The sequence below is a fragment of the Bos taurus genome, chromosome 9, assembly GCF_002263795.3.
Source record: "Bos taurus isolate L1 Dominette 01449 registration number 42190680 breed Hereford chromosome 9, ARS-UCD2.0, whole genome shotgun sequence".
NCBI lineage: Eukaryota > Metazoa > Chordata > Mammalia > Artiodactyla > Bovidae > Bos > Bos taurus.
Window position 1 is genome coordinate 44,988,916 of NC_037336.1, and position 27,662 is coordinate 45,016,577.

Sequence of the window (27,662 nt, forward strand, 5' to 3'; positions counted from 1 at the left end):
CAAATTGGTCCTGCTGACCATCAGCCTGACACCATCACTTGTTTGCAAACCCAGAGCATGTGCATGCTCAGTGACTTAATCATGTCCGACTCAGCTCCCATGAGTTCTTTGCAAACCCAGAGAGGTTGTGGCAACACAGAGGCAGCAGATTCCACAGCTCTCCCCAGTTCCTCTGCCATACCAGATATGCTTGGCTTTTCAGATTTCACTGCAAGCTCTGATTTGTCTATCTAGTTCAGGGCTTCTGAAGACTGGTTAGTGAATAGTTCTCTAATGCGCTGACTCTTCCCTTCCCCACCAACTCTCCCACATTTATCTAAGTTCTAAATCTTCGGTTTTCATAACCCTTAAAGTGGTACTATCTTCCTGACTGAAATCTTTGCCAGGTAGAAGTTTTGAATTCTGAAGTAGTCAATTTAACCTTATCGCTTAGAGTTTGTGTGTTCTGGGTCTTGTTTAAGAAAACTAAAATCTTTCCCAAATCTAAGAGCTGTAAGTTTGGCTTTACACTTTTAGATCCTTAAATATCAGAGTTTAGACATACAACTTCTACTTATTATCAGTTGCTTCTGGACCCTTTTTTTTTTAGGCATTACTTTACTATTTATTTTGATTAGAATAAAACAGCAATCAGAAAATCAACCTAAAATTGTGATTATTTGCCACTTGGCTTCTGACCATTTTTATCAGTCATCTTGGGAGACCTATGCAGCGCCAAATGAAACTCAGCCCACACAATGTCTTGTGGAGGGTGATGAGAACGACACATTGTCTGCCTGGTCTGAACAGAGGTCACAGCAGGCAGAGCATCTGCTAAGATAATGTGAATGAAGGAAACAACCATAATTGCCTCATTAAGAGATCTCTAGCCAAGTAATCACAAGAAGAAAGGAAACACCCTAAAATTAAGTATATAATAAAGAAAATTTGGGGGAGAATAAAATATGCAGGAGAATTAAGGATACTTGGGTATTCCTTTGGTGTTACTAATTTCCTTAGTCACTGTATGAATGAATGGAAATGTGGACTCAACAGTTCAGTTATTCAACTCTAGTCCTTGCCAGTTATTAGTAGGGAAGCAGAAGATGCAAATTCACAGCTGTCCAGGCTACAAACGTAAAAGGGTGGTGGGAATTGCTTACTACAGACCAAAACTTAGGAATTAAGATTTAAAGCCTATTTTGAAATTACAATGAAAAGCATACAATTAAAGGCATAAGCAGGAAAGAGGTAAGATATAAAAGAGTAAAGTCTAGGAACTAGCAGGGAAAAAAAGGAAATTGTCTCCGCTTAACCAATTTACTTTCTTCTATTTTCTATCTCTACTTTTTAAAAAGAGATTTTTCTTAAAAGTCAATAGCATATAATTACAACTAAAGCCTTGGTCACTTTAAATTATATACAACTGAACATATATTTTACTCAACATGTTGATAAAATTATTTCACATTCAAAGCTAAGGTAAATTTGTTCCCAATTTTAATTTAAATTAAGCATCTAAGCTGAATGAAACACTAAAATGATTGAAATTGTGACATCTCCACATTTCCTGATATTTCAAAAGATTAAGCTTTATTAATTTGTATTATACAGTTAATAATACATAAATAGAATCTTGAGAATTATGATTAGTAAAATTTTCTGATTCCAAAAAACATAGTAAAATTAGCTTGTTAAAACCACAAGCCAGGTTTAAAATAAGCAAACTATTTGATGACTTTGATGTTTTGCACCCAAAATGTGCTGGCTAATTTTTCCATTCCATTTACCATTCCAGTCTTTAAACTGCCTTAATCTCCTGCCCTCAGATGTTGACCTTGTAAGAATAGGGGTCATAGGTCAGACTAGACAGACCTCAAAGGATCTGGACTATCAATTCATGCCTGAGAGATTTCTCTTCCACAATAGGAACCTACTAAACAGCAAATTCCTAAATCTAATCACACAAGGATCAGGGTGAAACAGTTATTTATTGGAATTTGTTGATTTACATTTTTCAAACATCTTCAGCATTTTTATTTTTCTTTTGGGAGCAGGTTCTGGGACATAATAAATATTTTTTTAAAAAATCACTGAAAGAACTTTTAATATAAAACAGATATCCTTAGTAAAATAGCACCATAACTAGGTATAGCTTCATTATTTCTGGAAATGCTATGTGGATTTCAAAAATATAGCACAAGAATTCCAAACTATAAAGTACCTGGAAAACTTCACATTATACCACAGAGATAACAGGAAGAGATTATTTTGCCATAGAGGTTTGTGGGGAGAGGTGTGGAGGAGGCTCACCACCAGTCAGTTTTGAGACCCTTGCTCTAAACGTGAATGAGGGCATCACATAAATATTTTTTTCTTTTTAATAGACAAGTGAAAATATACAGTCCTTCAATGAGGATAAAGTAAATAGATTAAAAACATAAGCAAAAAAAAAAAGCATTAGGACTTCAAAACCTTGCAAATTTAAAGAATTTGAAATCACAAAACTAGGACCCTATAAAAATAATTCTTCTATCATACCGCTCTAATTTTTTTTAAAAGACAAGTAAGCTCTCCGAATAGAGAATAATTTAGACATATACAATGAGTTTCTATTTACATTCACCTTGTTCAAATAAAACATAATGTACCATTCTAACACCATTTTAATACTGAACTATAAGGATTTTCAAATTTCATAATCAATTTTTAAGTCTAAATAAAAAACATCTTAAAAATGATAAATTAGTAAGTATTTCTAACATGAACAAATGAAAGGAATTTCCTGCACTTCATGCCAAAAACAGTAATACTGAACATCATAACAATTAGCCTTCTTTCTAAACAAAAAACATTTAAACTTCAACTCATGTAGAAAATCAGGAAGCTTACTCATGTGCCAATGCAGTGATGCAAACGTATTACTGCCTGAAATAGAATAAAAGCAACACAACGTTGACATTATTTTCTAAGTTATTTTGTAAATCTCAAGTCAACATTGTTGAAAAGGAACTTGCATTATTATTATGAATAGCACTTCTTGGACTGTGTGGTTGGGTCAAAAGATGTGGAAGGTTCAGGAGAACAAAGAAGATACTCACTCTGCTAGAAAAAAATCAGAGTAAAAGAGGAGGTTTAAAAAAAACATAAATTCAAAAAACACAGTTTTATGTATATACTCAATGTGTATATACCTATCATATATGTATGCATTTCAAATATTTTTAAAATTACACATTTTTGTTCTGAAAGGATTAAAATCATTTAACCTACATATAGAAACATTAACATACCATCTGTTTCAGTTCACATCCTTTTTACTAATCTAACACATTCATTAATAGGAACTAAAATTTTATTATATAAAATATCTAATTTTATATTATAGGTTGACATGATTATTTCATATAAATAGTAAAGATAGTGACAAAAAAATCATTCTCCTATCTTCCCTCACAATTTTATTCTGTTAGAGGTCACTTTTTTTCCCTCAAGAGTAAATTGCAGCTCTTCAAAGAATAAAAAGATACCAAATATAGGCCAGTTTTTGAGAATGAGTTTTTAAATTTTTAATTAACAATTTTTATCAGTAGTATAAAGAGAGCTTTTATAAGATCATTAAATCTCTTAATCTCTGATAATGAACATAAGAAAAAAGTAAACAGCAAATATAAATAAAAAATTATTCCATTTAAAATTTCAAGAGAATATTTTAAACAAGGAGGATTTAAAACAAAACAAGTTAACATGTACTGCTATTACATAGCTGGACACTACTATCGGCATACTAAACAGCATTCAGCAGAATTAAGACAGAATTCAAAAGTAAACCCATTTTCTTCTGTTAATAGTTTACTTAAAATTGACAGAATCTTTAAAATTATTTTTATTTCTTGCCACAGAACATAGATCTTCACAAGATATAATTCTATTATATGTATATACATATATGGAACAAATAAGTTCTGAGTGATGAAACCAAATTTGAATGTGTTAAACATTGATACTATATAATAGAAATTAAGCTTTTTAATTTAAAAACATTTCAAGAGAAAAGATATAGTTTTCAACAGATGGTGTTTCAACAATTCATGTTATTAAAGGTGAAAAATGAGCCTAGACTTCAACCTCACACCTCACACAGGGGAAAAAACTTTGTGATTAATCAAATCTGGGGTTAATCAAAGATTTTTTTTAAACATGACATAGAGTAAAAGATTGATAAATATCTTTATCAAAATTTAAAACCTTTGCTCTGTAAGAGATTGGAAAGATAAACTATAAACTCAGAGGTAAAAATATCTGCAAATCATGTATCTAAGGACTTGTATCCACATTTTATATAAAGAACTCTCAAAATGCAACAATAAGAAAAGAATCCAGTATGAAATGGGCAAAAGGTATGAACAGACACTTCACTAAAGAGGATATAAGGATGACACAAAAACATAAAAGGAGCTGCTGCTGCTAAGTCACTTCAGTCATGTCCGACTCTGTGCGACCCCATAGACGGCAGCCCACCAGGCTCCATCGTCCCTGGGATTCTCCAGGCAAGAACACTGGAGTGGGTTGCCATTTCCTTCTCCAATGCATGAAAGTGAAAAGTGAAAGTGAAGTCACTCAGTTGTATCCGACTCCTAGCGACCCCATGGACTGCAGCCCACCAGGCTCCTCCGTCCATGGGATTTTCCAGGCAAGAGTACTGGAGTGGGTTGCCATTGCCTTCTCCGATAAAAGGAGCTAAATATCAGTAAATACCAGTAGCTACTCGGGAAATGGAAATTCCATGATGAAATATCACTGTAGATTAGAATGCTTAAAATTCTGTAAGAAGTACTGACAATACCTAATGCTGGTCAAGATGCAGAGCAACCGGAATACTCATATGTTGTTGGAGGGAATTCAAAATGGTACAATCAGTCTGGAGAAAAATCTGGCAGGTTCTTATAAAGTTAAACATAAACTTACAACCAGATTATCCAGAAGCCTCACTCTTAGATAAATGAAAACTTTTCACACAGAAACCTGTACACAAATGTTTGCAGCAGCTCTACTCATAATTATCAAACTGAAACTACCTAAATGTCTTTCAATAGATAAGTGGAAAAACACTGCTATGTTCATAAAATGGAATACTACTAAACAATAAAAAGGAATGAATTATTAGCCCCCATTGTCTGTGGGGGATATTAATATATTGCAGGACCCTGAGAAAATGCCTGAAACCATGAATACCACCAAACCCTATACATAAGATGTTTTTCTATATACACACCTATGATAAAGTTTAATTTATAAATTAGGCATGTGTGCTTAGTCGTTCAGTCCTGTCTGACCCTGCAACCCCATGGACTGCAGCCAACCAGGCTCCTCTCTCCATGGGGATTCTCCAGGCAAGAATACTGGAGTGGTTGCCATGCCCTTCTCCAGGTGATCGCCACAGCCTAAGAATCAAACCCAGGCCTCCCAGATTGCAGGCAGATTCTTTACCATGTGAGCCACCAGGAGATTAACAACAACTAATAAGAGAAATATTATAACAATATAGTATAATAAAAGCTATATTAATGTCTCTCTCACTCAAAACATCTTACTATATAAATTTAATGCCTTTCTCATCCTAACTATGAACTTATCATGCATTGTGACCATGACTTTTGCAGTTTGGTGTGCAACAGCAGAATTAACACAAACTTCCTCTTCCTTCTCACAACTTCACACACAGAAGACGTCTTCATATCATGTATTAGTAACCTTAACATACGATTTTTTTTCATTAAGTCAAGAACTTTCTCCTTGTCACTCAAAAGAAGTACTTCGTGGATATTCTTTGGCAAATCCAAATTGCCTGCATCACTACTCCTCTGCTTTGGCGCCATTAGTAAGTTAAAAAAAGGGTTATGTGAACACAGCACTGCAATATCATGACAGTCAACCTAGTATACAAGATGGCTACTAAGTGACTAATGAGGGTATATACTGGACAAAGGGGTGATACAGATCCCTGGTAGGACAAAGAAAATGTTGCAAGATTTCATCACACTACTCAGAAGAGTGCACAGTTTGAAACTTACAAATTGTTTATTTCTGGAATTTTCCATTTAATGTTTTTGACAGTTGTTGACCATGGATAACTTTTTGGGATTTCATGAAGCCCCAGAAAACAAAACTGCAGATAAGAGGGAAATACGGAATTGATATATTCAAAAACCTGTATAAATTTCAAAACCATTATATTGAGTAAAATAAGTCAATTTCAAAGTCAGTTGCAAATGAACGAAGTCCAGATTAGTAGAAAGAAGAAAATAAAGACCACTAAATAGACAATAGAAAAGATAAATGAAACTGATATTTCAAAAAGATAAACAAAACAGACAAAGCTTGAACCAAACTTAACTCCAATAAATAAAATTGGAAACGAAAGAGAAGACATTACAACTGATCCAACAGAAATACAAAGATTATAAAAGACTACCATGAGCAATTATACACAAGCAAATTAAATAAACTGGCTTCCCTGGTGGCTCAGATGGTAAAGAATCCTCCTGCGAATGCAAGAGACATGGGTTTGATCTGTGGGTTGGGAAGATCCTCTGGAGAAGGAAAGGGCAGCCCACTCCAGTATTCTTGCCTGGGAAATCCCATGAAGAGAGGAGCCTGATGGGCTATAGTCCATGGGGTCGCAAAAGAATTGGACACGACCTAGTGACTAAGCAACAACAAATTGAAGAAACTAAAATAAATAAATTCCAAGAAACATGCAAACTACCAAGCCTGGATCATGAAGAAAGAAAATCTAAGCATATCTAAGTTACTAGTAAGAATCAGTAATCAAAAAAAATCACACCTTATCATTCCCATCAAAATAAACAATTTCTTAATATTACTCTAATATCAATTCATATGAAAGGTCCCCAAGTCTCCTCTGGCAACCACCAATCTGTTTTCTGTTTACAAGACCTTGGTTTTTGCTTTTAGATTCTATATGTAAGGGAGATTACATAGAATTTGCAAGGCAAATCGTATCATATTTTATCATATACTATTTGATCATATGGTATTTTACTTGTATGTATATTATGTAAAAAATACATACAAACACACACATACATAAGTATATTTCACAAGCTGAAACAGATATTTCCTATTTGAGAAAAAAGATTAATATGGTAAGTATACAAAGAGAATGTGAGATAAGAAGAAATATATTGGTCTCTGCCCCTAGTTCCTGACACAGAGCTCCTAAAACCCTTGTAATTTCTAAGTGATAAGAACAGTAGGAGTACCTCTTTATCTGGTATCAGTTTTTGACCTCTGTTCCTGACACAGGGCTCTTGAAACTCTTGTAATTTCCTACATGATAGGACAGTCTTCCATTTAAGGAGGTGACAGACAATGAGTGGGCTCCTAGATGGCTCATGAGTGAGGGCTGGTCACTGGAAAGACCAAGCTATGACTGAAGCTTGGAATTTTTAGCCCTATCCCAATTTTCTTGAGAGAAGTGAAAGGGGCTGAAAATCAAGTCTATATGATGAAATCTCCACAAAATTCCAAAAGTAAAGATCCAGAGAGCTCCCAGACTGGCATACACATCCACACTGGGAGGATAAAGCACCCAAACCCCTGGGAACAGAATCTCCTATGCTTGGGACCCTCCTCGACCTCACCCTATGTAAAATCTCTCTATGTGTATCCTTTATCTGCTGTTATCATAATCTTTAATAAACTGGTAAATGTAAGGGTTTCTCTAAGTTCTGTGAGCTGCTGTAGCAAATTAATCAAACCTGAAGAGGGAGTCTTAGAAACCTCTGATTTAAAGCCAACTGAGAAAGAAGTTGCAGGGCAATCAGCATCTGAAATATGGTAGGATGGTCCTGTAAGACTGAGCCCTTAACCTGTGGGACCTGATACTATCTCCAGGTAGATGTTGTAAGAACTGAGTTCAACAGTGGAACATTCAGCTGGATAGTGGAGCATTGCTTGGTGTGGGGAAAAACCTCCGCACATTTGGTCATCAAAAGTTAAACGTTCTGTGTAAAAGTAATAGAGACACGAAGGAGGGAAACATAACATGGAAGAACTGAGTTTTTCCCAGCATAGGAAAGAGGAAAACTGAGATTTTTTTTTCTAAGAGAACTTAGAAATCAACAATGACAAATGAACATCTCAGAAGAAATAAGCAAAGGACAAAGAACACGCAATTCATAGAAGAAAAAAATAAAATTGAAAATCAACATATGAAAATATATTTAACCTTAGTCAAAGGATGCAAAGGAAAAAAATGAGCTGCATTTCTTAACCTATGTAATCGGCAAAATTTAAAAGATGACATTATTCAATGAACAGTCCCACTTTTAAAGGGGTTATCCATTGACCTTATTTCTAAAGAACAATTTGGAAACAGATATCAAAATTTTAAAAGGCATAGTCTCTGATCCAGATTTTTCAGTATTAGGTATGTATCCCTTAATGACAGAATCAGACAATTTTTTAAATGTACATATAAGCATTCTTACTACGGTGCTATTGGTAAATTAAAAATATTGGAAATAGCCTAAATTTAACAATTACATTAATTTAACAGAGCCTTGTTTAAATTTTGTTACATTCACACAGTGGGAATTTATGTAGATGACAAAGACTGACATGAAATGTTCCAAAATACACTGTTAAGTGAAAAAAAATGCAAAATCAAAAATATTGCACATATATCATGATTCCAACCTACCTGTAGTTAAGATATTTGGTGATTTTTTTTTATATTTGAATTTTCAGTAGTGAATTATCTTTCAAAACAGTCAAAACAATAAGTGTATTCTCATTTGAAACAAACAGGTGAAGTGTTAGGATGTACTGAGGGGCACCTACCTCTGTCTATTAGGAACTTCACTTATCTGAATAGTCTGGTGGAAATAGTGGTTAAGGGACTGCTGAGTGCCTAATGCTGAAGGCTCAGTTAAACATATTCTGCAGAGTTCAAATTGCAAGATAGCCTATATTTCTGATAAATTCTATTCAAACACTCAGTGGTGGCATTTTATTTTATTGTGGCAAGATTTAATAGCATAATAAAAATATAAATTGAGATTTCAGAAATATTTTCCAAATAAAATAAACTCAGAGACTAACAAAGTAAAATGATTACCTGTCTCCCTTTGGTTTTCTTTTTTGTAGTGTCTTCCCTTTGGGTCTTCTTTCGCTTCCTAAACAGGGACTCCCACCAGGTCCTGTTACCCGTATTGATTCAAGGCCTTTGGAAGATTTTTTAAATGTGAACTCCACTGGTTCTCCTTCTTTTAGGCTTCTAAATCCTTCCATGAATAATTTGCTCTGAGAAGAACAGAAGAGGAAGAGAGAAAAAGAGATTATGATTATTCTTAATGCTTTACAAATTATCTCATGATTTTAAGATTAACATAGCAAGACATCTCCAGTTATTCATTATTAAGTATAAAATCATTTTTTTTCAAATTCAGTGAAAGTGATACCATTTAAAAGTTTCCTGTTGTAATAACGCTGGCAGTGAAAGAATAAACTCATACCATTTCATAAAGAATCTGCCTGCTTCTGCTAGTGCAGGAGATGCAAGAGACAAGGGTTGAATCAGTGGGTTGGGGAGATCACTTGGGAGAAGGAAATGCCAACCCACTCCAGTATTCTTGCCTGGGAAATACCACGGTCAGAGGAGCCTGGAGGGCTAGAGTCCATGAGTTTGCAAAGAGTCTAAAGGGGACACAGCGACTAAACAACAATCACCCTAACGTCCACCAATGGGGAACTGATTAAATACATTATAATAAAGGTATATAATGTAATACGACTGAGTCATTAAAAGATCTACATGTATTACTGTGGGCAAGATAAATCTGTAATACTGCCGAGTAAAAAAATTAAGGGGAAGAACAGTGTATCTCCCATAATATTGTCTATACAGAGAAGTTTTTAAAAGGTACATGTTTACTTATATAATTATGGGGTCTGGAATAACTGACAGCAAATTATAAACAGCCATTTTCTCCAATTTTTTGGGGGGGAAAGTGGGGAAGCTCTTGGATACACACATTATTGTACCATTATAGCTTTTTGGGGGGGGGAATTTGAAAGATAACTTGATTTTTTTTTTTTTAATTTCCTGATTGTAAAAATGTAACTTAGGTTACAAATAATAATTGGCTCTTTCAACCTATGTGCCAATTCAAACAATAATAAAGTAATTAATTCATCCTAATTTTATTTATTTTTCCGAATTCCCTTATGCATTTAACAGATCTAGTTTCAAATACCATGTAGCAGTCTTAAACACTTGTTTGAATTTGGGGGAAAAAAGGAAGCCAATCTGAATATGGTAGGTAGGAGACCCTGATTCAAGTCCAATTCTTTAAGTCAACAGTCATGCAACTTTGAATGAGTCAATTCTCTCTTTTTTGAATTTATCTGTAAATTTAAGGAACAGTGTTCTGAGGAACAATGGTTCAGAAAAAGATTTCATGAGAAAAGGATGGTGGTAAAATAAGTTTGTGAATTGCTGCTAAATGTAGTTTCCTCTTAGTTGGATCATGTATATGTGTATGTGTGTGCTCAGTTGCTCAGTCGTGTCCAACTCTTCTCAACCCCATGTCAGGCTCCTCTGTCCATGAGATTCTCCAGGCAAGAATATTGGAGTGGGTTGCCATTTCCTCAGCCAGGGGAATCTTCCCAACCCAGGAACTGAACCCAGGTCTCCTGATTCTCCAGCACTGTAGGCAGATTCTTTACTGCTGTTAGCCTATTTAAAACTCTGATATTTCATACCCTCCCCCGCCTCCACTAAAAAATCTTGTTTAACAATGTTTAACCCAGCAAATTCTCAACCTAATTGTTCACAGAGACCTTTCTTAGATATAACTACAGATGACTAACATCCTTAGAGAAATGCTGGATTAGAGAAATCTCTAACTTTACGAAGTTATGACTCTAAAGGCAGCTAAATAATTACATATAACCAAATAATTACATGGAAAAGATAAAACCAACACTTCAAATTCCAATGCAAAAGGAGAATACTCATTGGAAAAGTAATACAACACGCAACACAGGGTTTTTTTTTTTTTGCCACTTAATTTTGTAAATTGAAGGATATTTGCTTTACAGAATTTTGTGATTTTCTGTCATACATCAACAAGAATCAGTCATAGTAACACCCATGTCTCCTCCCTCCCAAAACTCCCACCCCATCCACCCTTCTAGGTTGTTATAGAGACCCCAAAACAGGTTTTGTGTTTTTTTTAAAGAAGTTTCTCATGCAGGTAATCTGACACTGAGAAGTCCCTCATGTGGAAGTATAATTTGGCATCACTTTTTCTGCTCTCTGATGCTATGTAGGAATCAGATGGAAAAAACAAAATCACCACTGCCTATACAGTATACAATTCTTTAAAAATTGTTTTTAGAGCTTTATATAGTATTTCAGAAAAATATCTATTTCTGCTTTATTGACTATGCCAAAGCCTTTGACTGTGTGGATCACAATAAACTGTGGAAAATTCTTGAAGAGATGGGAATACCAGAACACCTGACCTGCCTCTTGAGAAACCTATATACAGGTCAGGAAGCAACAGTTAGAACTGGACATGGAACAACAAACTGGTTCCAAATAGGAAAAGGAGTATGTCAAGGTGGTATATTGTCACCCTGCTTATTTAACTTCTATGCAGAGTACATCATGAGAAACGCTGGGCTGGAAGAAGCACAAGCTGGAATCAAGATTGCTGGGAGAAATATCAATAACCTCAGATATGCAAATGACACCACCCTTATGGCAGAAAGTGAAGAGGAACTAAAAACCCTCTTGATGAAAATGAAAGAGGAGAGTGAAAAAGTTGGCTTAAAGCTCAACATTCAGAAAACGAAGATCATGGCATCTGGTCCCATCACTTCATGGGAAACAGATGGGAAAACAGTGGAAACAGTTTCAGACTTTATTTTGGGGGGCTCCAAAATCACTGCAGATGGTGACTGCAGTCATGAAATTAAAAGACACTTACTCCTTGGAAGGAAAGTTATGACCAACCTAGATAGCATATTCAAAAGCAGAGACATTACTTTGCCAACAAAGGTCCGTCTGGTCAAGGCTATAGTTTTTCCAGTGGTCACGTACGGATGTGAGCGTTGGACTGTGAAGAAAGCTGCGTGCTGAAGAACTGATGCTTTTGAACTGTGGTGTTGGAGAAGACTCGAGAGTCCCTTGGACAGCAAGGAGATCCAACCAGTCCATCCTAAAGGAGATCAGTCCTGGGTGTTCTTTGGAAGGACTGATGCTGAAGCTGAAACTCCAATTCTTTGGCCAGCTCATGCAAAGAGTTGACTCACTGGAAAAGACCCTGATGGTGGGAGTGATTGGGGACAGGAGGAGAAGGGGACGACAGAGGATCAGATAGCTGGATGGCATCACCGACTCAATGGACTTGAGTTTGAGTGAACTCTGGGAGTTGGTGATAGACAGGGAGGCCTGGCATGCTGCAATTCATAGGGTCACAAAGAGTTGGACATGTATGAGTGACTGAACTGAACTATTTTTTTTCTCCTAAGCTCCCTCCTCACTAATTATAAATAGTCCTTTACTTTCATTCCCTTTCTCACTCCCCAGTCTAGAAAGTGCAGATTATGAATTCAGATGAAGTGGAGCACAGGTCAACTACTATAATTAAGAGAAGGGAGAAATAGCAGTTTTAATTAGAGCTATCATATGTTCATGCTTTGTCTGTGTAATCAAAATTCTGTCACTTATTTCCTCATAGTTCCTAGTATATGGGTGCACTTAATTTGATTTCATTTTCTACTATTACAATTCTTGATACGGATCATCTGTAATTGAACTGCTCTTCCAAATCTAAAGTAAAATCCTGCTCTTACTTCTAATCTTCATAATATTCTGAAAGAAAACTTTTTTCCATTCTATCATATACTCCCATCCTTCCCCAAATGAGCACACAAGGCAATTTGGATTCACAGTCATTGACCAAAAAAAATCCCTAAGAAACTATAATGGCCTGCAAGAAAAGGACATGAATTCAGAGAGAATATTCTATCTGCTATTATACCAAAATTGCTGCTACATAAGTGGGAAGGATTTGTTGAAAGATGGGGAATTAGCTCATTTTATTTCTTCAAAAAAATCAACTTCTCGCCTCAGCAATTTTTATTAAAGGTGCCTCCGTCTTTCCAGTCACACTGGTTCCAATCTTACATTTACCCAATCATTTATTGAATTGCATGCATCCTTTCTTTCACCTGCCTCAACGTTTCATTGGATTGCCACTGCCCTACTTCTGGTCCTAACTACCTTCTACCTGGATGAGTGTAATAGTTTTCTTATTGGTATTTCAGCATCAGAACTCCTCTCTTATCCTTAGCTTCTTACTGTAGCTGGTTGGTCTCCCTGTCTCAAAAATTTACAATACTTGTCTTAAATTGTAGGTTAGACCACTCATAATGTTACCTCTAGATATATTTTCCACTTCCTTTCCCATTACTCTAATAAAGCTGGCTAACTTAGCTTCCCTGGTGGCTAAGTGATAAAGAATCCACCTGCCACTGCAGGAGAAGCAGGTTTGATCCCTGGGTCAGAAAGATCCCCTGTAGGAGGAAATGGCTACTCACTCCAGTATTATTGCCTAGAAAATTCCATGGACAGAGGAGCCTGGTGAGCTACAGTCCATGAGGTTGCAAAGAGTCAGACACGACTGAGTGACTGAGCACACATGCACAACTTGTACTTTCCTAAACACACTTCATATTTTCTCATCTCTGTATTTCAACTTAGGCTGATGGGGGTACGTTATTCTCTTCGTCATGGCTGTCTATCAAAATCTTACTGAAGAGTGAAGTATCATAACCCATGTGATCCTTTATGCATTCATTCAAATCGCCCAGGTCAGAAATAATCTTCTCTCTCACTTACTTGATTCTTTTATCTAGTTTTTACAATATATATCTACATAATGTGGTATTTGTGTATGCATTTGCACTTTGGGATTTATCTTCTCCTGAAGGCCAGGGGTTGTGACATATATATCTTAATATTTCCCAAAGGACTTAGCCTAATACCTGCAAACAATTACCATTCAGTAAGTGCTTAAAGAATCCTGGATTTAGTATCAATAAGATTGTTAATGATTATTTAGTCCAAACCTCACTTGAACAAAAGGTGGACTGAATTATAAGGGGTTAAGTGAATTGCTCATGCCAAGTCAAATTTCTCAGCTGCTACTTCTGCTATATAAAATAAGTTCTATTTTTAGTGCCAAGGTGACACCACACATGGTACCTTTGGAATAAAATACTGATTGGATTATAATGATTCATGGTAATACGTTATTCTCTGACTCCATTCAGAGGTTTAAAATGAAAGTGTTAGTCGCTCAGTCATGTCGAACTCTTTGGGACACAATGGACTGGAGACCGCCAGGCTCCTCTGTCCCTGGGAGTCTACAGGCAAGAATACTGCGCTGGGTAGCCATTCCCTTCTCCATGGGATCTTCCTAACCCAGGGATCAAACCTGGATCTCCTGCACTGCAGGTGGATTCTTTACCATCTGAGCCACCAGGGAAGCCATTCAGAGATTCAGTTCAGTTCAGTTCAGTCGCTCAGTCGTGTTCGACTCTTTGTGACCCCATGAATCGCAGCATGCCAGGCCTCCCTGTCCATCACCAACTCCTGGAGTTCACTCAGACTCACGTCCATTGAGTCAGTGATGCCATCCAGCCATCTCATTCTCTGTCGTCCCCTTCTCCTCTTGCCCCCAATCCCTCCCACCATCAGAGTCTTTTCCAATGAGTCAACTCTTCGCATGAGGTGGTCAAAGTACTGGAGTTTCAGCTTCAGCATCATTCCTTCCAAAGAAATACCAGGGCTGATCTCCTTCAGAATGGACTGGTTGGATCTCCTTGCAGTCCAAGGGACTCTCAAGAGTCTTCTCCAACACCACAGTTCAAAAGCATCAGTTCTTCGGCGCTCAGCTTTCTTCACAGTCCAACTCTCACATCCATACATGACCACTGGAAAAACCATAGCCTTGACCAGACGGACCTTTGTTGGCAAAGTAATGTCTCTGCTTTTCAATATGCTATCTAGGTTGGTCATAACTTTCAAGGAGTAAGCATCTTTTAATTTCATGGCTGCAGTCACCATCTGCAATGATTTTGGAGCCCAAAAAAATAAAGTCTGACACTGTTTCCACTGTTTTCCCATCTATTTCCCATGAAGTGATGGGACCAGATGCCATGATCTTCGTTTTCTGAATGTTGAGCTTTAAGCCAATTTTTTCACTCTCCTCTTTCACTTTCATCAAGAGGGTTTTTAGTTCCTCTTCACTTTCTGCCTTAAGGGTTGTGTCATCTGCATATCTGAGGTTATTGATATTTCTCCCAGCAATCTTGATTCCAGCTTGTGCTTCTTCCAGTCCAGCATTTCTCATGATGTACTCTGCATAGAAGTTAAATAAGCAGGGTGACAATATACCACCTTGACGTACTCCTTTTCCTATTTGGAACCAGTCTGTTGTTCCATGTCCAGTTCTAACTGTTGCTTCCTGACCTGCATACAGATTTCTCAAGAGGCAGGTCAGGTGCTCTGGTACTCCCATCTCTTGAAGAATTTTCCACAGTTTATTGTGATCCACACAATCAAAGGCTTTGGCATAGTCAATAAAGCAGAAATTGATGTTTTTCTGGAACTCTCTTGCTTTTTCCATGATCCAGCAGATGTTGGCAATTTAATCTCTGGTTCCTCTGCCTTTTCGAAAACCAGCTTGAACATCAGGAAGTTCACGGTTCACGTACTGATGAAGCCTGGCTTGGACAATTTTGAGCATGACTTTACTAGCATGTGAGATGAGTGCAATTGTGGGGTAGCTTGAGCATTCTTTGGCATTGCCTTTCTTTGGGATTGGAATGAAAACTGACCTTTTCCAGTCCTGTGGCCACTGCTGAGTTGTCCAAATTTGCTGGCATATTGAGTGCAGCACTTTCACAGCATCATCTTTCAGGATTTGGAATAGCTCAACTGGTATTCCATCATCTCTACTTGCTTTGTTTGTCGTGATGCTTTCTAATGCCCACTTGACTTCACATTCCAGGATGTCTGGCTCTAGCTCAGTGATCACATCATCGTGATTACCTGGGTCGTGAAGATCTTTTTTGTACAGTTCTTCTGTGTATTCTTGCCACCTCTACTTAATATCTTCTGCTTCTGTTAGGTCCATACCATTTCTGTCCTTTATTGAGCCCATCTTTGCATGAAATGTTCCCTTGGTATCTCTAATTTTCTTGAAGAGATCTCTAGTCTTTCCCATTCTGTTGTTTTCCTCTATTTCTTTGCACTGATCGCTGAGGAAGGCCTTCTTATCTCTTCTTGCTATTCTTTGGAACTCTGCATTCAGATGCTTATATCTTTCCTTTTCTCCTTTGCTTTTCACTTCTCTTCTTTTCACAGCTATTTGTAAGGCCTCCCCAGACAGCCATTTGCTTTTTTGCATTTCTTTTCCATGGGGATGATCTTGATCCCTGTCTCCTATATAATGTCATGAACCTCATTCCGTAGTTCATCAGGCACTCTATCTATGAGATCTAGGCCCTTAAATCTATTTCTCACTTCCACTGTATAATCATAAGGGATTTGATTTAGGTCATACCTGAATGGTCTAGTGGTTTTCCCTACTTTCTTCAATTTAAGTCTGAATTTGGCAATAAGGAGTTCACGATCTGAGCCACAGTCAGCTCCCGGTCTTGTTTTTGTTGACTGTATAGAGCTTCTCCATCTTTGGCTGCAAAGAACATAATCAATCTGATTTTGGTGTTGACCATCTGGTGATGTCCATGTGTAGAGTCTTCTCTTGTGTTGTTGGAAGAGGGTGTTTGCTATGACCAGTGTATTTTCTGGGCAAAACTCTATTAGTCTTTGCCCTGCTTCATTCCGTATTCCAAGGCCAAATTTGCCTGTTACTCCAGGTGTTTCTTGACTTCCTACTTTTGCATTCCAGTCCCCTAGAATGAAAATGACATCTTTCTTGGGTGTTAGTTCTAAAAGGTCTTGTAGATCTTCATAATGTCAGCTTCAGCTTCTTCAGCGTTACTGGTTAGGGCATAGACTTGGATTACTGTGATACTGAATGGTGTGCCTTGGAAACGAACAGAGATCATTCTGTTGTTTTTGAGATTGCATCCAAGTACTGCATTATGGACTCTTTTGTTGACCATGATGGCTACTCCATTTCTTCTGAGGGATTCCTGTCTGCAGTAGTAGATATAATGGTCATTTGAGTTAAATTCACCCATTCCAGTCCATTTGAGTTTGCTGATTCCTAGAATGTCGACATTCACTCTTGCCATCTCTTGTTTGACCACTTCCAATTTGCCTTGATTCATGGACCTGACATTCCAGGTTCCTATGCAATATTGCTCTTTACAGCATTGGACCTTGCTTCTATCACCAGTCACATCCACAGCTGGGTATTCTTTTTGCTTTGGCTCCATCCCTTCATTCTTTCTTGAGTTATTTCTCCACTGATCTCCAGTAGCATATTGGGCACCTACTGACCTGGGGAGTTACTCTTTCAGTATCCTATCATTTTGCCTTTTCATACTGTTCATACTATCATTTTGCCTTCAGTGTGGGATAGCTCCTCTAGGCCCTCCTGCGCCTGCCATTCAGAGATTAATATGGATCTATTTTTCTTCTTCTTCCTTCTTCTAATATTCTCTAATCAGTCTCATTGATAATATGCTTCATAATACATAAGAACCTATAAGCCTATAAGAACCAAGAAATGCAGATTTATGTAGATTTTTATTCAATCTACATGTAAGACTTGCTTAAGGAGAAACATTTGGTGTTTGGGCTTACACTGTCATATGTGACATCTGTTTGGACAAAATAGGCATTTATTTTTTATAGGAAGGAATCACAATTGTTGAATAAATAAATGAACAAAGGAATGATGAGAAAAATATAGAAGCATTTAGAAGCTGCAGACATGCCTGCTAAAGATATCAGGTACTTACAAAGGGAATAGGCTGATTTTGAATGTGCACATATTGAGTTAACCATCTTCTAACACCTCTAAGACTCTCCCACTTCCCTTTATTCCACATTTTAAAATTCATCTTGGAAAAAATTATTTCAGAATTATAAAAATACTGATGCTCAACTGTCTTGCTATATTCCTTTTCCTCCTCTGAATTGTTTTTAATTGACTTCCAAAGAATGATAGAAACACGGAGTCAAATCAGAGTGGTCCAAATACTATACTTTGTTTGCCAAGTATTCTACCTACAGTTCTAGTTAGTAATGAGATTCCTTATCTCTTTTGGCATTTGCATTTTCTCTCCAACTAGACTGGGAAGGCAATGAAGTGTTGCCACAGTTTTAGACTTGATTCTCCTTAGAGAAGCGTAAGCTGACTTCCAATTTAAGACGGCAGGCTGAATAAACATGTCTCATGTTACTCTTTAAAAGCCATGAAAACTAACAATAAAATAATAAAAAGAAATAAATTCACAATAAGGAAGAGAAAAAAAGGAGTGTCATCAAGAAATAGCAGACTTCAAGAAATTTCTGGAAATTAGAAAGATTGCTGACTGATCAACCAACGTGAAGGAGCCACACCCTAGGAAATGTCATAAAAGGATCTGCAGCAGAAGTAGGAACCAGCATTCCTAACAGAGCTCAAAGAGACTGTGCTGAGACATGACATGTACTATGAAAACAGAAGGGTTAATGGAAAGTTTGTATATAGACTAGATGCCCATTTAATTCTCCCACCCCTCTCCCCACCTATACATGTGAAAACAGGCAAACAATATCCCAGTGCAAATAATGTGAGACTCTTCTGTTAAGAGACTGAAGAAAATATCTGGACAACTTGTGAAATACTGGATACTACACACGAATCTCTATTCATTCTGACAGTTAGGAGGCTGCTGGTAAATAAGCTGTCGCCCTACCTACCCACTCAACTTTAAATCATTCCTATCCCTTATCCTTATATGTCCCCCTTTCATACATCTGAAGGGTCAACCAAGAATCACTAAACATGCAGCATAATGAAGAAAAGCCAAGATAAATGAAGAAACAAAAGAAATTTTATCCACCATCTAATTAACATCTCCAGATATTTGAGACAATATACTATGAATAAAACAAGAACAAAAACAATCAGAGAAATTTAAAAATATACTCAGATGGTTAAAAATGACTGTTGAAATTATGAGTTGGAAAAAAACATTTAAGAAAAATCTCTCAGCACATAGAATAAACATAAATGGATCCCCAAAATATATGAAAGAAAGGAAAAACAAAAGATGAATCCAAAAGGGCAAAAATCCAAACCTGGGACTAGGGGGTCCAGCAAAAAGAATATAAAACAGGGAGGAAGATAAACTATGCAATGAATAGTATGAGAAAATCTCTCAGAGCTAAGGGGAATGCCAAGGAAAAGCTTATAGTGGGTAAAGCATATTTTATGGAATATGTATCATGGAAGCTTTTACACGTGAGCGACATTTTTGCATGCGTGAAGAGAGAGTAAGATTTCAATGGGGAGTGAAGACAGTAATCCAAAGTGAGCTAATGGTTTAACCATGTGCTTGTACAGCAAGAATAATTAATAGATTCTTGGGGAAGGCAAGAAGCTTACTTTAAGTGTATTAGTGTGAAAAGGGTGACCAAAATGAGGCTGGAAAATGCAAGTTAAAGCTAGAAAATGGAAAACTTTGACTGATATCCCAAGCACTTTATTCTGCATGACATAAACAATGATATTTTTTTGCTTTCACAAGTTGCAAGATCAAATCTGTGTTTTAAAAAATATATAACTTTTTTGGCAATACGGATGCATGGAGACATGAGGAATGTATGCCAGTTACAGGTGGAGACATGAGGAATGTATGCCAGTTACAGGTGGATACCTGTTATAAGGTAACAGTCACAGTCTTAGCAAGACATGGTTACAACTAAACCAAAAAATTAAAAGAGGAACTGGTTTTGCAGAACACATTCTGAGTCATACATATCACCTGGTATAAATTATTACTTGTCCCATGTCACAAATAGTTGGTAAATGGATAGCTATGTTATACGAGTAACACAAATATCTTTGCAAGACTGCTCCAAGTGTTTTATCACAGAAAAGATTATCTGTTGATAACACTGTCCACTGGAAGACAACAACTCTAAAAATCAAAATATGGCATTTTTTAAAACCACCACTCCCTGAACAGGCCAATTAACACCTTCTTGATAGTTGACTTACTCTAATAACAACACACTTAAGTGATTCACTTCATTGTTAGACAGTATAATAAGAATATAATTAAAAATCAAGTTGTAGAAGAATGTCAGTCCAATAAAGCTGGGTGATAACAGGTTTGTTAGAAAAAAATTCTTGAATACCTTATAATATTAGGAGGTAAAAGTGCTGAAAAGTCCAATATATTGTTTCTTTCAATATTTTTATATATTTTTTATAAGGCAAAGACTATTTTTTCTAAGGTATCAGTGGAAAACTAAACAATTAGTGAAGGGCAAATATGCAGTAGAGATAGTACACAATATGCATGAGTAACAGTCAAGACTCTTAAGGACCATATGCTTTTGATCTGCACGCCAAGACACTCCAAGAATCATGAAGTCTGGAGTCTGAACAATAACACAACAAAAATATCAAGAGACTTAAGTATTAGGCGATCTGGGACCTAGCCTTAGCACAATCTTGCACAACAATGGACAAATTGCTTACGATTGAGTGGATCTCCTTCTTTTCTTTCTGTTATAGGACACAGATCTTTATCCTTTGTTAAAATATATTTTTTAAATTCTATGACTTCACTCTATGTGGACGTAAATTAAAATGAATGAGTATACATTTTCTAGTCAATGCTCAAATTTCCATTTATGCTTTCTTATTATTTCCCAATTTACTAAAGAGGAACAAGACTTTAATTCTTAAACTTAAGTCAAATCCCTTAAGAAAACAGAGGCTAAAAGAAGTATGGTGGTGCTGTAGAAGTCAATGTTTACTGAGCTTTATCTAAACAGATAAAATTCAGTTTAGCCCCAGTCAAATCATTCAATTTCACATAAATAGGATTAAAAATACTGAGTTTTATACTTTTCTTGATATTAAAGTAAACCTTAACTAAGTTCCTTCACCTGACCTGTGCTTCAAAACTGAGAAGGCTATACTAAAACTGACAATATTGCTGGTCCAGTGGTTAAGAATCCACCTGCTAATGCAGGGAATATGGATTCAGTCTCTGGTCCGGGAAGATTCCACATGACACAGGGCAGCTCAGTCCATGCACTGCAGTTACTGAAGACCGCACGCCCCAGAGGCCATGCTCTGAAACAAGAGCAGCTACTGCAATGAGAAACCCAAGCACTGCAAATGAAGAATCGCCCCTGCTGGCTGTAACTAAACAAAGCCCAACAACAAATAGTCAGCACAGACAATAAATAAATAAAAATATAAAATAAATATATATTTTTTAAGTTTTTTTAAAAAGAGACATAATGGAAAGCAGGCAGAGGTTAAAGTTGGATTTGAATACTGGTTTAAATCCTAATTCTACTACTTACAACCTCACATTGCATGACTAGAGACATGTTAAAAACTCCTGTGCCTAAGTTTCTTTATCTATCAACTGGAGATGATTATATCATCAAGAAATAAAAAAACATCTACTATTCAGTGGACATGATTTTGAGCAAACCCCAAGAGGTAGTGAAGGACAGGGAAGCCTGGCATGCTACATATAGTCCATGGCATCAGAAAGAGTCAGACAGGACTGGGTAAACAATACCAGTTAACAACAGTTATTATTAGATTCTAAGTAATTAATGTAAAATGCCTAGAACAGTGCTTAGGAGGTTGAATAGCAGCTCAATAAATGGTTTATACTATTATAGGTATCCACTCTGCATATGGGAGACAGGTAAGAGAAAAACAAACAGGTTCAAGAATCTATTCAAAAACAAGTGCTGTCTCCAATACAGTAAAACAGCAAAACAACATGGTACTGGCACAAAAACAGATATATGGATCAATGGAACAGAATAGAGAATCCAGAAATAAACCTACACATCCATGGTCAATTAATCTTGACAAAGGAAGAAAGAATATACAATGGAGAAAAGACAGTTTGTTCAGCAAGTGGTGTTAAAAGAGCTGGACAGTCAGTGCAAATCGATGAAGTTAGAACACATCCTCACACGATACACAAAGATAAAGTCAATGGCTTAAAGAATTAAATATAAGACATGACATCATAAAATTTCTAGAAGAGAATATAGACAAAATATTCTTTGACGTTAGTCATACCAATGCTTTCTTAGTCTCCTAAGACAATAAAAATAAAAGCAAAAATTAACAAATGGGATCTAATCAAATTTATTAGCTTTTGCACAGCAAAGGAAACCATAAACAAGATGAAGACAACTTACAAAGTGGGAGAAAATATTTGCAAACAATGCAGTCGACAAGGGCTTAATTTCCAAAATATACAATAGTTCATACAACTCAGTAACAAAAATACAAACAAGTCAATAAAAAAAAATGGGCAGAAGACTAAAAGACATGTAGATGACCAATAAGATACTCAACATTACTAATGAGTAGAGAAATGTAAATCAAAAGTACAATGATGTACCGCCTCATACCAGTTAAATGGTCATCACCTACATCACCTAAGTAAAGCCTACAAATAATAAAGGCTAGAGAGGGTGTGGAGAAAAGGAAAGCACACTACTGTGTTGGTGGGAATGTAAATTGGTACAGCCACAGGGGAAACACTACGGCGGTTCCTTAAAAAAAACTAAAAATAGAGTTGCCATGCAATCCAGCACTCCCACTCCAGAAAAACTCTAATTCAAAAAGATACATGCACCCCTTTATTTAAAGCAGCACTATTTGTGATAGCCAAGACATTGGTACAACCTAAATGTTCATCAACAGGTATAAAGAAGATGTGGTACATATATATAGAAAACTAATCAGGCATAAAAAAGAATACAATAATGTCATTTGCAGTGACATGGATGGACCTAGAGATTAACTGAAGACAGATATCTTCAGATATCTTCATTAGCTGAGGACAGTCAAAGACAGATATCGTATATCACTTATATGTGGAATGTAAAATAGGACACAAATGAATTTATTTATGAAATAGAAACTCACAGACATAGAAAACAAACTAATGGTTACAAAGGGGAAAGAGGGTGGGGGAGGGATAAATTAGGAGTCTGGAATTAGCAGATACAAACTGCTATATATAAAACAGATACATAAGGTCCTACTATATAGCACATGAAACTATATTCAATACTCTGTCATAAATCATAACAGAAAACAAAAACACAAGTACTTTCTGAATCCTTTCATTTGATCCAACCTACCCTTACCCCTGACCCCAACTTGGCAAATGTCTGCACATTATCAAGGTTCAGTTTAAACATTATCTCATCTTTAAACTTTTTCATGACATTGTTAAGCAAATACAAGTACCTTTTAATCATATATGGCATATATCACCATTTTAACATCTACCATTTCACATTATCATGTGTTTTCTTATCAGGCTACAAACTTCCCCAGAAGAAATACCATAAATTTTCATTTATATCCCCATCCCAAAACCATTCCTGAAACACAGCAGGTGTTTAATATATATTCAAGGCAGAGGAGGACAATCAGGCTGGTAGGGAGCAAAGGAAAGAGGGAGGGAGGAAGGACAAAGTATCTGTGACTTTGTCTCTTTTAGATGAGGACACTGAGAGGTAAAATCTGATTAATGGTAGAGCCACAACTCAAAGTCAGATCTTTTGACACCAAAAGCCCTGTATGCCACAATGCCTAATGTAACATTCTCCGTAATATTTCTACTGTCCCTCAATATGAAGGTCAAAACATTAGGCTTAGAATCTTGAAGCTACAGGTCTCTGTCAGGCCTCCCTACTCAACTCATGCTCTTCCTTTATCCCTTAATTGTTTGGTTAGATACTTTCAAAAAATTTTTGCAAAACTTCCTAGCTGATACATTGAATTGTAAGAGATCCCCAGGAGGAGGGCATGGCAAGCTACTCCAGTATTCTTGCCTGGAGAATTCTATGGACAAAAAAGCCTGGCAGGCTACAGTTCAAGGGGTCGCAAAGAGTTGGACATGACTGAACGATTCACACTTCACTTCATACAAATTTAATCTATGTCTATTAGGACAAAGTGATTAATTGTATTTTTTAAGATTTTCTTTTGGTCCTAAGTGGTTTTTGTTCTATCCAGTTCTACCAATTGTTGTGAATAACCTATTTAAAAAACTCCAACTATGATTGGACTTTGTCTGTTTCTCTTTATAATTCTGTCAATATTTGATTTATACCTTTCAGAGTTCTATTACCAGATACATATTTATGATTGTTATGATTTATTCCATGCATGTATGCTAAGTCGCTGCAGTCGTATCTGACTCTTTGTGAACCTATGAACCTTCCAGGCTCCTCTGTCCACGGGATTCTTCAGACATGAATACTGGAGTGGGTTGCCATGTCCTCCTCCATGGGATCTTCCCCACCCAGGGATCAAATCTGTGTATCCTGCAGCTCCTGGACTTCATTAAAATTAAAAATTTCTGTTCTGCAGAAGACAACATCAAGAAAATAAGATATTGCACAGACAGAGAAACTTATGTGCAAAAGACACATCTGATAAAGGACTGTTATTCAAATATAAAAAGAACTCTGAAAACTCAACAGTAAGAACATAAACACTGATTTAAAAATGGGCCAAAGATCTTAACAACCATCTCACTAAAAGACACACAGATAGCAAATGAACACATGAGAAGACACTCCATATCATATATCATCAGGGAAATGTAAATTAAAATGAAATATCATTATATATCTATTAGAATGCCCCAAATCTGGAATACTGACAATGCCAAATGCTATCAGGATATTTAGCAACAAGAACTTTTATTCGTTGCAGATGGGAAGACAATTTGGCAGTTAAAAAAAACTAAACATACTCTTAGCACAAAATGCAGCAACTGCATGACACTCCTTGGTGTTTACTCAAAGAAGCTGAAAATTTATGTCTACACAAAAACCTTCACACAGATGTTTAATGTAGATTTACTCATAACTGTCAAAACCTGGAAGTAACCAAGATGTCCTTCAGTAACTGAATGGATAAATACAGACATTGGAACATCTAGACAACCAAATACTACTCACCATTGAAAAGAAATCAGCTATCAAGCCATGAAAAGACATGGTAGAACCTTAAATGCATATTATTAAGTGAAAGCAGTCAATTTGAAAGGGCTGTATATTGTCAGATTCCAATTACATAATTTTGTGGAAACAGTAAAAAGATCATTATTTCCCAGGGGTCTGTGGAAGCATGACTGACTGAACAGCTAGAACAGAGAAGGCTTTTAGGGCAGTGAAAACACTATGATATTATAACAATGGTATATATCATTATATATTTGACCAAACCCACAGAATATAAAACCACCAAGACTGAATCTTAAGGTAAATTATGGACTTTGTGCTATTACAGTGTGTCACGGTAACACACAGCTGTAACAAATGTGTGACTCAAGCAGGAAATGTTGATAATGGGGGAGGCTAAGCATGTGTGGGAGCAGAGGGTATATAGGAAATCTCTGTAGTTTTATCTCAATTTTGCTATGAACCTAAAGTTACCTTAAAAAAACAAAATCATAAAGGATATAACTTCAGTTCAGTTCAGTCGCTCAGTCCTGTCCGACTCTTTGTGACCCCATGAACTGCAGCACACCAGGCCTCCCTGTCCATCACCAACTCCTGGAGTCCACCCAAACCCATGTCCATTGAGTCAGTGATGTCATCCAACCATCTTATCCTCTGTCATCCCCTTCTCCTCCTGCCCTCAATCTTTCCCAGCATCAGGGTCTTTTCAAATGAGTCAGCTCTTCGCATCAGGTGGCCTAAGTTTTGGAGTTTCAGCTTCAACATCAGTCCTTCCAATGAACACCCAGGACTGATCTCCTTTAGGATGCACTGGTTGGATCTCCTTGCAATCCAAGGGATTGCAAGAGTCTTCTCCAACAACACAGTTCAAAAGCATCAATTCTTCGGCGCTCAGCTTTCTTCACAGTCCAACTCTCACATCCATACATGACCACTGGAAAAACCATAGCCTTGACCAGACAGACCTTTGTTGGCAAAGTGATGTCTCTGCTTTTCAATATGTAATCTAAGTTGGTCATAACTTTCCTTCCAAGGATAAGCATCTTTTAATTTCATGGCTTCAGTCACCATCTGCAGTGATTTTGGAGCCCAAAAAGATAAAGTCTGACACTGTTTCCCCATCTATTTGCCACAAAGTGATGGGACCAGATGCCATGACCTTAGTTTTCTGAATGCTGAGCTTTAAGCCAACTTTTTCACGCTCCTCTTTCACTTTCAACAAGAGGCTTTTTAGTTCTTCTTCACTTTCTGCCATAAGGGTGGTGTGATCTGCATATCTGAGGTTATTGATATTTCTCCCATCAATCTTGATTCCAGCTTGTGCTTCCTCCAGCCCAGCATTTCTCATGATGTATTCTGCATGTAAGTTAAATAAGCAGGGAGACAATATACAGCCTTGATGTACTCCTTTTCCTATTTGGAACCAGTCTGGTGTTTCATGTCCAGTTCTAACTGTTGATTTCTAACCTGCATACAGGTTTCTTAAGAGGCAGGTCAGGTGGTCTGGTATTCCCATCTCTTTCAGAATTTTCCATAGTTTATTATGATCCACACAGTCACAGGCTTTGGGATAGTCAATAAAGCAGAAATAGATGTTTTTCTGGAACTCTCTGGCTTTTTCGATGATCCAGTCGATATTGGCAATTTGATCTCTGGTTCCTCTGCCTTTTCTAAAACCAGCTTGAACATCTGGATATAACTTAAGATGTCATAAAGACAATCTTTTAATTTAAAAAAATGTAACTATTTTACTCAAAGTGTGGCAGGATATTAAGTCTATGTATATTATGAAAAGTTTAAGAATGAACACTTTGAGACAAGTATTTCTCAACCTGTTCTTCATCATCCCCTCTTAAGCTTTTTTTCTTATTTGTCTCTCCCATGAAATTTTAATAACATAGATATACTGAATATTAACTTATGTACTGTGGCTCTTTGCATGGCCACAAACTAATACAATATCCAGGATTTTTTTTTTTTTTTGCTCCTACCCCTTAAACCAATTTACACATTCTTGAGATATCATCCTATTTGAGAATGCAAGCCTTAGAGCAACCAATAAAAATAATGCCAAAAGGTATAATCAAAAAGTCAATGGGTGAATTAAAATAGAACTTTAAAAATATCATACCAAGACAAAAGAAGGCAGAAATAGAATATAGGTACAAAAAAAAAAAAAACAAGATAGGGTAAACAAAAATAGCATAGTGATAGATCTAAATCAAAGTATATAAATAATACATCATATATACCTAACTTAAAACTCCAACCAAAGCACAAAGATTGATAGAATGGATGAAAAGGCAAGATATGACTACTGGTTGTTTACAAAAGATATAGAACACACAAAAAAATGTAGAGGATAGAAAAGACACGATGTGAAAGCAATAAGCAGTAAGAAGGCTACAGCCAT

At 36.5% G+C, this 27,662-nt stretch overlaps 1 protein-coding gene across 4 annotated transcripts in view; it reads right to left on the reverse strand.

Moving 5' to 3' along the window:
• LIN28B (lin-28 homolog B) overlaps positions 1-27,662 on the reverse strand; it is a 142,286-nt gene that overhangs the window by 44,965 nt on the left and 69,659 nt on the right. For all 4 annotated transcript variants that reach the window (XM_059889868.1, XM_059889869.1, XM_059889871.1 and 1 more), the window contains one exon: positions 9,125-9,309. In XM_059889868.1, the coding sequence (XP_059745851.1) occupies positions 9,125-9,309 (185 nt within the window). The remainder of the gene's footprint in view (positions 1-9,124; positions 9,310-27,662) is intronic.